Source organism: Epinephelus fuscoguttatus, linkage group LG3, assembly GCF_011397635.1.
Source record: "Epinephelus fuscoguttatus linkage group LG3, E.fuscoguttatus.final_Chr_v1".
In the NCBI taxonomy this organism is placed as follows: domain Eukaryota; kingdom Metazoa; phylum Chordata; class Actinopteri; order Perciformes; family Serranidae; genus Epinephelus; species Epinephelus fuscoguttatus.
This window is the reverse complement of record NC_064754.1, coordinates 19,450,068-19,464,759: the sequence shown is the minus strand read 5'-3', so window position 1 is coordinate 19,464,759 and position 14,692 is coordinate 19,450,068. Positions and strand designations below refer to the sequence as shown.

The 14,692-nt window shown below is 39.8% G+C and overlaps 1 protein-coding gene across 1 annotated transcript in view; it reads right to left on the bottom strand.

Moving 5' to 3' along the window:
• tbck (TBC1 domain containing kinase) overlaps positions 1-14,692 on the bottom strand; it is a 71,226-nt gene that overhangs the window by 32,763 nt on the left and 23,771 nt on the right. The window contains exon 23 of the mRNA XM_049571081.1: positions 3,277-3,449. Coding sequence (XP_049427038.1) covers positions 3,277-3,449 — 173 coding nt within the window. The remainder of the gene's footprint in view (positions 1-3,276; positions 3,450-14,692) is intronic.

The window sequence follows — 14,692 nt, the reverse complement described above, 5'->3', positions numbered from 1 at the left end:
ATGCCACAGTCTTCCCCTTTACTCTTGCATCGCTAGACTTACTATACAAACTTTACAAAGCTTTAACTGCCAAAGTAAAATGCCTGAGAGGAATTTCATAGAGTCAGCAGTCTTCAAGTCTTCAAATTTAATCCCTGCTGGCATGTGTAATAATGAATAATGAGCAAAAAATGTCCAGATCAACATTCAGATTTTTAATTTCTGGACTTCCTTCTCTGCAGTAATACTGTGGTGTTGTGTGTGTACTGTATGTGTGTGTGTCTGTAATCAGTCCAGTGGCGAGAGTGACATTTCAACAAAGTGCACTCCTGCCTGAATGTTTTCTGAGGAAGAGGTGGGGTGTAGATAGATGCGGCCATGGATCAATGCCACCACCCAACCATTTCTCATTCAGCTTCGGCTGAATGAGAAAGATTACAGCAATCACTTGGGCACACAGCAGATAGGGACTGACAAGAGTGTTTGTGAGCTTTCTGGACACGATGCATTCAGGTGTGAAAGGCAAACAGGGCTGCGCCACAAAAACTAAACAAAGACAAAAAGCCTTTGTGAAAGACAGCATCACATCAACAAACACTCAGAATTAAGTGTGAACACCTTTTATTCTGGTTTGTTTATTTTTAATTGCACATATATCTGAATGGTAGCCATTAAAGGGGTACCTCACTACAAAATGACCATGTGTGTATTAATTAGTCATGCCGTGTTACTTTGAATTTGTGAAGAAAATATTTTTCTCCCATGCCTCCACAGAAAACGGCAACCATTTTGATTTATCGACTGATTAGGGAGCGATTCAACAACAGCAAAACTATATCAAAACATCCGTTTGCAAACTCTCACACAGCTCCTTCAGTAAATCTCATTTACGTTGCTGTATGCTGACTGCCTCCCAAACTCATTTCATTTCATCGCCAGGTACGGAAGAAAAACAAACCTTTCTTCATAAATTCAACACGGCAAGACTAATTATTTAACAAATGTTTTTGTGGTGTAAGTATTCCTTTTAAATGTTGGCAGCATTTTACACTTGCTAATATGGACAAAAGCATCTCCCAAATAAATCTAATTAACTGCGATGCATTTCATTTATTGCAAAGCATTTGTAATAGTATTTTAAAAAGTGCCATATAAATAAACTTTTGCTTTATTTATGCCGAGACATTTTGAGTTGTGTTTGTATTTGTAAAGAGAATGCATTTTAAAACAAATCAATATTCGGTCACTTTGGGACTTAAAGGCTGAGGTTGCCATGTACTGTAGCGAGCAAAACTATAATGTTTAATTCCTGAGGAACTCATTCCAACATGAAAAATCAATACAGCTTAACAGGTCGAAGAGAGTAACTGCTCTGCTCTGCAATTAGGTGTTGATTGGTGAAAAGAACAGGTGTTGGGTAGTGAGCAGTGAGTCACTCTTTGTGCAAATCAGAAAGAGGGTGTAAGTGGTAGGAATTTATAATGTCAGAGCAGGAACAAAATGGATGGCAACAGTCTGAAGCATTCCAATTTGGGAATTATTTCACAGGAAAGGAAAGTGTAAAAGTTGACAAATATCTCACAAGCAAAATCAACCTTGCACCTCAAAATCAGCTGCTATTGACACACATTTAATAAATCTTTTATACAGCGACAAAATAACATATCAAGTCTGTTTAGTACCAGTTGGTATGGGTGGCACTGAAGAAGATGTGGGAAAGATGTTGGTGGAGATTGTCAGTCATGCAGGTCATGGTAATCTTAAGTGCTTTGTACAGTGGTGAAAGCAAACAACCACTCCACTAGCGCATGGCACAACACAGCAGAGCCAGCTTGTCAGGTCAAGACCCAGCTGTCCATTAACATCTAAAGGAGACATTTTCAGATGGTTTGAAAGAAGCCCTCTACGTCAAACTGGAACGACCATTGCTAAACAGAGGAGGTGGCCTACGAAACCACTTATCACCCACCTACAATGCAGTCTTGGGATCCCTCCCCAGGCGACTTAACACACACTCACACCTGGACCGATCTAACCCTATTGACACACGTGACTGCTGGGTGGGTCAACGACTCACATGTGACCTTAACGACTGTCAAACTCAGAGCTCATATGTGACCTCAAGGGCTCTGTAAGGGTTCACACCCACACAGAGTTTAAAGCCTGCGACTCTGCACTAGTCTGTTAGAACTTAAGAAGCCTCTTGGATGAGAGGCGAAACATCTTCAAGAAACTCAAGCAAGTTGCCTATGTGGAAATGTGAAAAAGATCCTGCAGCCTTTAATTTTTCTCTGGCCGCCTATAGTGGCTACGCAAATGAGCAATACATGCCGGACATTTTTCACTGAATGGACATCAAAAGTCACATTACAGACCCATTATAGGCTGATATAATATCATATATTCATATTTAAAATCACTGATCACTGCTTTTGAAAACAGAGTTGGACAGCATTACCTTACAACAGAATTAGAATAGGACTTCAGCATCATTTTGTGGTAATTACCGATGGTGATTTAAACATTCTGCTGGTGGTGATGTCTATTTTTACTTTTAGAATATTAAAGTAAACATTACCCTCAAATTAACAAGCACATTAGCCTGCTTTTACCCCACTTACATATTCTTTTTCATCCCTCACCTTAATATTACATACTGTTGCTCTGTGATTGCATCACCTCAAACACAACAAGATTTTACACTGGTTTTGCCCAATTGTTACTGAGACAATATCACCCAATAAAGCATTGCATCTTGAGAAGATTGTTTATTTTCTGCCCCATTATCACCTTAAGATGTTTTCTCCCATTATTAGTATTCCATTAAAGAAATTAAACCACAGTATTACCAAGATAATACCTCTGAAATTACCAAAAATGTAATCCTTTAATGTTATCAAGCTGAAATGTAGAGAGTTTTTGACACTTGTTAGACAGAGTTTCCTGCAGAATAGCAGAAGACATACATGTTATGGTGAATTAAAGTGCTTGAAAAAAAATCCTGTCTCAATGAGTGTCTATACAGTATACTTTCACTGAAACCTGTGTTGTGTCACTGTGTCATATTGAGGCCTTGAACAGTCTGTGTTTCAAAAGGCGGCTCATTGCCTCAGGAACCAGGAACAAAGCCTTCAAGGATGCAGCATAAAGACCAACACTGACAAAGAAATACTATAAGACTTCCTCCTTGGTCACTGTGGGCTAATCTCAGCAGTCACTGACTTAAAATAGAAAAATCAGTCACAGTTCACTTCAGTTTATGTGTGTGACTGTGTGTGTGTTACAAGTAAAACTCACCAGGTCTGTCTTGGGCATGTCCTGGTAGTCAGACGAGTAGTATGTTGTTGTTTTACTGAAGCCATTATCGCCAGCGGCTTTTGGTGGCTGAGCATGTTGCCGGTATGTAGCGCTCTTTGGAGTCCAGCAGAAGAGGTTGATGGATTCACGAACACAGCGCTCAATGTCAATTTCTGTGCAGCAAAAAGGGACAGATAGAAAAACATGAAATGTAATTTGCCAGCCTTGGAGTTGGAAAGGCTGTTAGGAAAGCTGTGAACAGAGTTGGCCTTTTAACACCTTTTTTTCATGACTTGCTCTTAAATAGACAACAACAAACTTGCACATCTTTTTTAAGTATGCCCAGCTGAACTAGCAAACATAGATCCTCAGACTGATGCAGGAAGGAGACCTAAATCATGCGAATGAGTTTGCATTTTTTGCACTTTCGGTTCTCTCGTCCTAAAATCATTGGGATTTTTTAATGGGTTTTTGGTTAAATGCTGAAAACGAGGTCATGTTCATGTTTTCTCTGTGACATAAAATACACCAGTAAACACTCCACCCATTAGTACTGAAACGTTTGTGTGTCTTAAGAAAGGCTGTTTCTGACAAGTGGCTAAATGAGACTGCAGAGCGTCATCACACCACACAGCCTTGTTGTGGTGGCTACACCAAAGTTGTTCAACAGTGGTGTACAGTGTTTATAACCTGACATTAGCTTTTTACTTCTTGCATTTCTGCTTCAAAAATCATAAAAGTAGTGTTCATTTGTGAAGATGGTGCTGAACAAAACATGTAAGTATCACAAACTTTTGTTTGTCACAGGGCTTATTTTCTAGCCTGGAAATCCAGACTCAACTCTAGAAAAATTTTGACTCTGGCCCTCACCAATACACCCTTCCTACCCAAGGGGCGGCACCAACTGAGGCATTTCAAATGCCGCCGCACGCAATTGGATAGCACGATGGCCAATCAGAGCAAAAAACAAGGTGACGTATTCATTGCACTAAGCCCCATTTGTTTGCTGACCAGTGGGGCTAACTGATATATTATGCTTTTGCCGTATCCCATCGGCAAAACAGCAAAAACGTCCTTCCTTGAAACGAAGGCTTCTAGGGCAGTCTTCTGTTCCTCTCTCAAGGAAAAAGATAGGTGTAGTGGGCTTAGTGTTTCTTCCAAAGCTAAATTGAATGGACGCAGTCCTTTGGCAGCTGCCATCTTGGCTGTTTACTTTTCGACTCTTACGGCACAGCGCTGTCGTCATCATGTTATGCCCGCCTCTGTCAGATAGACTGATCTGATCGGTGCGATAGGCGATTCAGCTGGCTCTGCTCATCGGGGCCAGATTCCTGTGCAGTGCAAATTCGAATTTGCTAGGGGCGGGACATCTGGATTTCCAGGTTACTTATTTTCTGCAATAATCAAAAATTTATTGGAAGAATCCAATTAGTGACCAGGGTGACTTTAACTTCCAGTTTGACCAACAAAAAAACGTCACCCCTGTAGCACTCTACAGCAGTGGTTCCCAACTAGGGCTGCAACTAATGATTATTTTCATTGTCGACTAATCTGTCAATTATTTCTTCGATTACTCGTCTAATCATTTTATCGAAAAATGTGTTAAAATGTTGAAAAATGTCGGTCTGTCTCTCCCAAACCCCAAAATTATGTCATCTAATGTCTTGTTTCGTACTCACGCCAAAGGGTTTTAGTTCACCGTCATGGGAGAGTGTGTAAAGCTGCCAATATTTGAATGTAAAAAGCTGCAATAAGAGTAGTTTGGGGTACTTTTACAGTACTTTTCTATGAAAAATGACTCAAACCGATTAGTCGACTACTAAAATATTCACCGATTATTTTAATAGTCGATTAGTCACCGATGAGTCAACTAATCGTAGCAGCCCTATTCCTAACTTGTGTTGCAGTCCAAGAGTGGATCTCAGATCCATTGCGAATGTATTAAACTGTGTGGACCTTGACCTAAGGACTTAGGAGAAATATGGACCCTGTGGCTGGACCAGTTGGGAGCCAAGGAAATGCAGATATTAGCAGCACTGGCATTGACAGCAGCTGTTTCTACTTAGTTAGTATACTAACATGCTCACAATGACAATGATAGCATTGAGAGGTTAGCAGATATAATGTTTGATTATTTGTCATTTGTTATGCAGTTGTTTGCCAAAAACCAAAGTACTGGACAAACAAGCATTTTGACCTGATGGAGGCAATCGATTAAAACTCAGAGGATCACCCAAGTAATTGCATTTCATCCTAAGGGCAATAAAACCATCTGTACTGAGACTAATGGCCATTGAATCACCGTCAAGACATTTCACTTTAAACCTAAATCAACTAAGAACAGAGGGTATTCAACTAATCGCTGAATTCTCAATTACTTCTGACAACATTTTACTTTCACGAATTATTAAACTGCTGTGAGAGAATAAAAAATGAATGAATACAAATGTGACTCCTTCCCTGGAATCAGACATAAAGCATAAAAGATTATGTAAATGGAGTGTGGGAGGTTTAGTTTCAGGAGTGAGCAGCTTGACCTTGGCATTTTGCTGCCATTAATAATCTTAAGTAGTCATCGAGCAGAGCCAGCGGCTCTTAAAGATAATAACGGGCCATCGTTTAGCTGCCGTCCCTCATCTTAGCACTTGTCCCAAAATAAGTTTTTAGTGCAAAGCAAAATTTTCTTCTCTTCCCCCTGAATGCCTCTCCAGCAGCATCCATCCTTCCTCTGCTCCTCGTGTTGAGAATAGAGAGGATTAGGGAACAGGGACTCACTGGATTAGCCGAGGATTTGGGTAAATTAGGAATTCTTTCCTTCACACTCTTTCACACTGACAGCCTCTCTCTCCTTTACTCCCCTTTTTTGTGGATAATAAGGAAGTCTGCCTAATGAGTGCTCCTTGGTATGACCTGCACCTGGCCCAGGCTCAAGTGAAATTATATAAAAGATGTATCTTTCCCCTGCTCTGTGTCCCATAGCGGTGTCAAGGTTAGGGGGTTGTCAGTTCTCCTGGGCTCGGACCTCACAGACTCAGTTACAAGGTTCGTTCCAGTGAAAAACACACTGGTGGTCTGAGATTCCTCACCGACAGCCTTGCAGGCACTTCAGGGAAACACATTTTCCCTCCCTGGGGCGACGAATGCTGCATGCAATCACTCCTCCAGCTAAAGGAGGCAGGAATGAGGAAGAGGAGATTGATAGTGGTTTTAACAAGCCCTGGGCTCAGCTGGGCATTCCAAGGCAGCCAATTTTGTTAAAGAGCAATTTTTCTTTTTAGTCAGTCAAAATTACATTTCAGTAATTATGTAGAGGCGTCGATTGTAAGCTGTGACTTGTTGCCACAAATAGTAGAATAGCATGATTAGTTAAGAGCAACTCGGGGGCTTTGTGAAATTGGATTGTGGTGTGAAGGAAGACAGGCCTCACAATAAGGGAGATGAGAGAATTTAGTACATTGAAATACATAAAGAAAATCTATTTCATTAAAATGTTCCAACCCTTGATTATATAACAGACAAAACCATGGGGTGCATCCATCTTTTATGCAGCTATACTGTACAAAACTAATTACATTTGGACAAAACACAAGGGAATAATGCATGCTGGTGCTATACTTCATTTTAAAACTGCACTAAAAGAACACTTCACCAGCATAATGACCATCAATATATACATTACTCATCAACAAGGAACCTATAATGGCCAACATTCTTCATGAATTGAAGTTAACGGGTATTGCATCCTTTAACAAACTCTAACACAACTCATGCAGTATGATCTAAGTCTCATTTATCTTGTCGTATGCTCAGTACTTCCCAAACACGTGCAATTCACTAAGACACTATGATTTAAAACATTAATGCCTACTATTATCGCGCCCTGAGCATGCTGTACGTATGCACTCAGCTTGAGCAGAGGTCAATGGATGTGCATACTCGGCCGTGCATCAAGCGGACTTAAACTTGTGCGGCAGACCCTACACCTAAGCCTATGCACGTCGCCTACGCCGTTGTGAGCATTTATACTTGTGCAGTGGTGTTACTGTGTCACTCTGCAGTTACACCTTCAAAACACTAGTTGGCGGCAGGGCTTCTGTGACGTGCTGTAAAGTTTAGTTGATTCAAAAATACACCCAAAACACACATTAAACATGACTTAACAGTGACAATTTCAACCGCAAGTACACAAATTGGCTTAACTATCGGCCAGCAATTTTTTCCTCTTCTCATATGAAGCCAAGGACAACAGCAACATTTAACAAAGGCAACGTTACAAAATTCGACTCCATTACAACTCACAAGGTTCACTGACAAAACAACTGTCTTATACTAAACACGTTTTCTGAACAAATACAACATTTATTGAGAAAAAAGGACTAGACGAGCTTTATCTTAAAAATAGATCTTTCGATGTTTGTATAAACAATAATGTTGTCCTCAGCTCCACTGCTTTGTGGAGTCCCTCAGGGATCAGTCCTTGGACCACTCCCCTTATTATTGCACATGCTTCCTCTGGGTGATTTATTCAACCACTTTCAAGACATGTCACAACACTGTTATGTCGATGATTCACAGATCTATTTCTCTGCCAAACCCAAACAACATTATTAGTGTCAGACTATGGCATTTTACATTGTATATATTAGCCTAGCCTGAATCACACACAAGACTTAAAATGCTATTTTTGTGAAGGCTTTATTATCTACACAATTTATTGTTTCCTCTCTGTGAAATTAAAGTAAATAAAAGCTTTGTTTCCACTGAGGGAAATGGTTTCAGCTGACAAAAATAGAATACAGCATAGCCTGACATCAATGTATAGCCTATGCCGTAGGTACGGCGTCAAATCAACGCAGAAGTTTAAATTCGGCCTTAGACTGCTTTTTCTGACATGCATTAAATCTTCACATTTCAGTGTAAACGCATGTGCTTTGGAAGTACTGAGCACACAACTAGTAAATGAGACTTGGATTATACTGCAGGAAATGTGTGAGAGTTTGTCAACAGACATTTTGATGGATTTATGCTGTTGTTAAACGCGGCCTCCATTTACTTCAATTCATAAAGAAGGGTTGCCTTTTTGGGTTCTCTGTTTATGGTTGATTCATGCGAGAAAAACTAATTTTTCTTCACAAATTCACAGCAAGTCGAGGTGAGTAACTGATCTACACGTGATTATTTTGTGGGGGAAGTGTTCCTTTAATAGCCATGAGCTAGCATTCAAAGAATTTTATTTTAATGGAACTTAGATGGGTTTGGGTTTGCAAGGCTTTAAGGTATGCCATTATTGTGTCTTTATTAGCACTGCTCTTACTTCAAGGAGATCAATCAATGTCCGACATATTTACACAGGGAACAAGTTCATGAAATCTAAACTTAGAATTAAAATTAAGAAAATGCTTTGGGAAGCCACAACAGTGGTTGCTATTTTCAAACTATTTGGTTAAGCACATCCTGATCTTTGATGTTGTGGCCAATGAACCGGCTGCACATGACACACACATGCAATAGAAACAAGACAAAAGACCGACGGCTGTGCCACAGCATTGTCTAAATTATTATTGTCTCCAAGGCATGTTCACAAATCAAAGGACTTTGGATACAAAATTTGTACAGTAAATGAAAAATGAACAGACTTACTGGATAAAACGTAAGATGCAGCATTAGATTGAAATCCATTCAAAATGAAATGTGTGTCAATTTATCCTTTTGGTTTTTATAAATGAAACTGTAAACAGAGCAGCCTGACAGTCTTCAGAATATGCCAAATGCACACCGGAAACACTCAGAAAAACAACATGATGACATTATTAATTGAATTTTATGGTTCTGAATGTTATGGAACACTCAGTGTCAGTCATCCTCACATGAGAACTTGTGCTGAATAAAGTGTAGAGAACTCACAAATGAGGTGCTCTGGGGTCTGAGTATTTGTAGACATAGTTAAATTCTGAGCCCAATTTGAGACACTTAATGATAAATTCTGCCCCTGGCAAATATTGTCAGGAGGACACTATGGGAAGTCCCCAGTCCTCCTTGATGTTTTTTGCATATAATAGAATTATTTTATTTGTACACCAATTTTAAATGCTCCAGCACAAACAATCTATAAAAATCCCAAATGTAAATGCAAATATGCCATGCCAAATTTGTCATGCACCCTTAACACCAAACCTTCAACATCAATGTTCTACTTTACTTTCTGTGAGTGTTTTCAAGGTGTCCCTGTGTGCAACATTGCCTCGAGCACTTTCAGCATCTCGCGGTTGTTTTTCTCAGAACTAAACGTCTATAACTAGAGCTCATCGGTTCTGTGCCTGGCTCTGCTCATTGAGACAGATGCTAATGTCCCGTGAAGGCAAATGCCGCTGCATCATCAGTAAACACACTGTTTCTGTCAGCCGGAGAGCCTCTATGGTCCATTGTGAATCAATGAAGTCTCCAAACAAGAGAAAGTTATAGATTACCCGAGGCTACGAGACTAAGCAAATGGGAATCACAAAATGAGATTAATTGCCAACAAATGGCGAGCTGAGATGTATTGCTGGCTCCGAGGCAAAATGTTGCAGCACCGGTCTTACCTGTTTCACATTCAATTTTATTTCACACTCTGATATACTGAGCTTGATATCATTCACAAAACTGTATTGAAAATAGATCTGCAGTATTTTAGTCTTTGGTGACAGTTCAGAGAGTCTAGATGACGTTGAGTGAAATATTTGTCAAGAGAAGGTTGTCTGAAGGATGATGAGTAGGGCTGCACAATATACTGTTTTTAATTAACATTTCTATGTCAGCTTGCACATTAAACAAATCACCTAAGACTGTGATATCGCACTTTAAATATAGTAATGACATATTCAATTACATTCTGTCTGTAGGCCCTATTTTGTCTGATTTGCACCATGCTGTGAGCTCTCTGGACAATCAGACAGAGTCCTCGCCATTAGGCGTTGTCTGATCAGTCAGAATCTGCACGCATTTGAGTGAGGTCTATTAGATTCTAGTAATGTCGTACTACTCTATATGGTTGAAGGAAGAAAGTGCGACAAGGTGAGTGCAGACACAAGTGTGAATTCAAGAGAGGAACTGCTTCAGAGAAATTGTTTTTAAGTTATTATTTTGATGCTCTGGGAGTTTTTTTATTGGTGCCTTTTGTGTTTAGTTCAATATTTAATTTGTTTAATGAAGGATTTTTGGAAATAATTTACATTCTTTCTTTTAATTCAACAATTAATTTGTATTTTAGCAGTATACAAAGGGCAGCAGAAAGGCAGATGAGTATGTTTTAATAGCTGTTTATCACAAGTAATATGATATTGCAACACTATTACACAATTCTATTTCCTCATAACAACCTAATGAGTAACAGTATATACACTGAAAGCTTGGGGAACCTGTGGTGGAGCGTGATCTTATAGTCAGTATCACTTCTCTTAAATCTGCACCTCTCCACTTCGTTTGGAATATTGGCAACTATAGACTTCACGGCGTTATGTGTAATAGGCTTGTCACTGAGAATTATTGTCAGTGGCCCTATTTACTGCCTAGAAGGAGGGAAAGAGAGGAGTGTGTCTGAATCATTTAAGAGCCACTGTCCTGTAACGTTATCTTGACCGTTAACTTTTATCCCGACAGTTGCAGACAGGAAGGGAAAGAGAGCAGACTAGATTTTTTATTTCACAACTAAATGTCAGACCTACTTATGCCTCTTATAAAGTTCATCCACATCTCTGAACCTTAGATTAAGTCAAAATGTATAATGCATGTTCCTTTACTTTTTTTAGCACTGACACAGTCATCACCACTAAATACAGGCTTTCATCATGCACAGGCTAAAATTAACAGAAATGTCAGTGATGGTGTGAATGAGACATGACTGGTACAAAGTGGGAGATGATGTGCTCCTGCAGAAGCAGGCCTAGGTAGTCACATAACTACATGACAATTCAGTTTAAAATGGCAACTATTTCTGATATAAATGCAGTGCGCACGTTTTTCAAATGAAATATGTAATTCTTTCTCTTTAAAATCAGCTATAGCCTCTTTGATTTTTCCATCCTTGTGTGCTACATGAGCTAGACTGAGTCTATTTCTCTTCTTTTATAACGTCCAGCCAGCATTGGGGTGTGTTTTTATGGCCTCACACTTGCAGTTTCTGTAGTTACAAGCATGTGGAGCATGTGCAGTCTGCTCTGAAACAAATGAATGTGAGCCTCACTTGTATGAGGACATCAATTCTGCACGCCTGATGGCAGGAAGGAGCAGGTGCGGGCCACAAATCACAAGATATCTACCATAACTCACAGTCTGTGTGTATTTGTGTGCATGTGTGTGGTTGTGTGTACTGATAACCACATGAATTTGTTGAGGCAGAGCACATAGAGACTGACCTCCAAAAACACTGCTTCCAACAAAGGTTGACAAGGACTATTAGAAAACTTATATAACTTACTTATGTAACACCAGCCCAGTTAGAGAATTATAGGCCAGTCTCCAAGCTACAGTATGCTTTTTATATAGAATCCTTGAAAAATGTGTTACAGACCAGCTCCTGAAGCTGGTTGAGGTACTGAGAGTGGATTACTAAGAGTGACCAACAACACTCTTCCGTACACAAAGGTGAATAGTCCTTTCTTATCATACTTGTTTTAACTACTCTCTTTGATTCAATCGATCATGCCATTTACTCGGTAGGTCACATAACAAGGTTGGTGTTTCTGATACAGCTCTAAAGTGGTTTCATTCTTATCTGACAAACAGATATTTCTATGTTTGTATCAACAATCATATCGTCCTCAGCTCCCCTGCTGTGTGGAGTCCCTCAGGGGTCATTCCTCGGACCACTGCTCTTATTATTGCACATGCTTCCTCTGGGTCATTTGTTTAGCCGCTTTCAATACATGTCACAACGCTGTTGTGTCGATGATTCACAGATCTATTTCTCTGCCAAACCCAGCAACCTGAATCAATTGCCCTCCCTCCATGAATACTTAGCTGCCACCAAAGATTGGATATCTTTTAATGTCCTCAACTTAAACCCTAATGAAAGAGGAATTCTTTTAATTGATCCTGATAAGTTTGCCACTGTGACGACGATATTACAAAGCTCATCTAGTCCTCTTTTCTGTCCAGTTGCCAGAGATAAATGTTGGCCCTGTATTTGCACATTTCATACATATCATATCAACACATAAAGTGACATGATATATTAGCCGAATTGTCATCAGGAGGTGACCCGTGGCTGTTTTTCCAGTGGCTCTTTAGCCCCCAAATATGAGTAGTTTTAGCAGTCCAGTTAGGATAGAGACACAAAAAGTGGTTGTTTTATTATATTTTTTTTTTTAATATATGAGACATTGCTGCCTTTCCTGCTGCAATTGTGCCCCAATAAACCCATATTTTACGGCAACGTGTTTTTTGTGCCTAAAACAAACCACACATTAACCACAGTGTTGTTGAAATGTAAAGTTTTAACATACAGTATCCACCACATAATTACGTGCAATTGTGACGTATCAGTGGTTTGCAGAAACATGCAATGCCAACATTTTTTTCTGGCAATTGTGTCCTGCCTTCTATGAATGTTGAACTATTAATGAACACTTTAATTTTCTCTCATCCAGATTATTGCTATTCTCTCTGCATGTGCCTCAGTCAAACTGCTCTAATCATTTATGGTTTGTTCAAAATGTAGTTGCCAGGCTATTAACTACAAATAGCCATCAGTCACACATTACACTCCCATTTGCATCCCACCATTGCCTTCCAACAAAATTCAGAATAAACTTAAAGATCCCATTAATTAGATACCAGGCACTATATGACCTTGCCCCCACTTATACCTCTGTTCTCTTCGTTACTTATTCTACTTCTCGACCAGTACGATCCTACGCCTCAGCCCCATTTCTTCCAACTGTAAAGCAAAACGTGATCATGCATTGCCTGTTGTAGCACCAACCCTCTGGAAGTTTTGCTGAATCTTTGGACTGTTTTGAGTGGCAAATAAATCTCACCTTTACAGGCAAGCCTTTTTATGGATCTTGTTTTAATTTGATCTGTCTCTCATTGTGCTGTGTTTTATATTGTAATTACTTTTTACTTGATTCATTTATTGGTTTATATTTTATTGTGTGTGAAGCACTTTGTAATTGTGTGTTTTAAAAAAGAAATAAATAAAGCTTTAGTTACTTACTTTTAAGCTGGAGGGTTTGTACATAAACTGAACAAACCTACAGATGATGGTGGCACTACAAGGAAACTCAGAAAACCATCAAAGTCAGAGTCTGGGCAGACACTGACGCTGCCATCTCTAGAGCCTTTCCACAAGCACGGCTGACAAAACAAAGCCTGCACATTCCAGGCCAATAAGGCCACAGTAGTAAGACTTCTACTGTCATTTAATACAGGTGATAAATATTGTGCTGAACTGTTTGGTACTTGAGTGGATTTAGCAGTCTGTAACAAGTGATATAATACCATCTTGTGGACTAGAACATGGCTGGGAACTTAAGTAAACTGTTTGAGGTCAGTCTACAGCCCAGAATTCATTCCTAATATAGTTCACGGAGAGTGCCAGACACTACGCTGTAACTACCCAGGTATACACAGGCTGCGATAATAAGGCTGGAAGTGATATACAGAAACGAGCTGGCAGCGATAGCCACTCCCAAGAAATCTTGCCAAAGAAGCTGACTGCAGCTCTAGGCCAACATATTTTACCTTTATAAGGAGAACTGGCTCTCCTTCCCCCGTCCGCTTCAATCACATGAATCTCTTGGACAGTAAAACACAGTGAAGTATGGCATTGCTGAATTTAGGCAGAAGGGGAGGCTGCTGGCCTTAGTTTACAGAGTGCTCCAGCATGCCTCTTGGACAAATCGTCCCTGTCTCTATTGGTTTTAAAACCCCAATGTCATTCTGCCTTTCAGCTCAAAAAAAGAGGCAGCATTTGGAAATAGAGTTTTAAAGGAAATTGTTTGAGCTATCCCCGAGGCGAGAGGTACATTCTGAAGACATACATTATGAATGCCGCTCTCGGATTTTATGTCAACGATACTCTGCTGAAGTAATCTCTTTGTGCAACTGAAAAGGAGCAGTAAAGAGGGCACACGAGACACTGTTAGGAGTCTTCACTCTGTGTGGCATATACACTTGACAAATCATCAAAATCCCCGGGGCAATGTGTCAGTATCTGCTTATTCAACGTTGAAAACCCCTCAGACTTGGGGTCAGTCTGTTAAAAGTCCTTAACAAATATGTGTCACCCACAGAGCAAAGCTAATAAGTATGCATTTCCATCAAGCTTGTATGATTAGAATCAACCCACTGAATTCCTCCTTGATTTGTTGGCCCTCTGTCTGTGTCTTATTTGAGAAAGAAGGCAGAATTAGTCCTCTCGCCTGCAATGCACTGA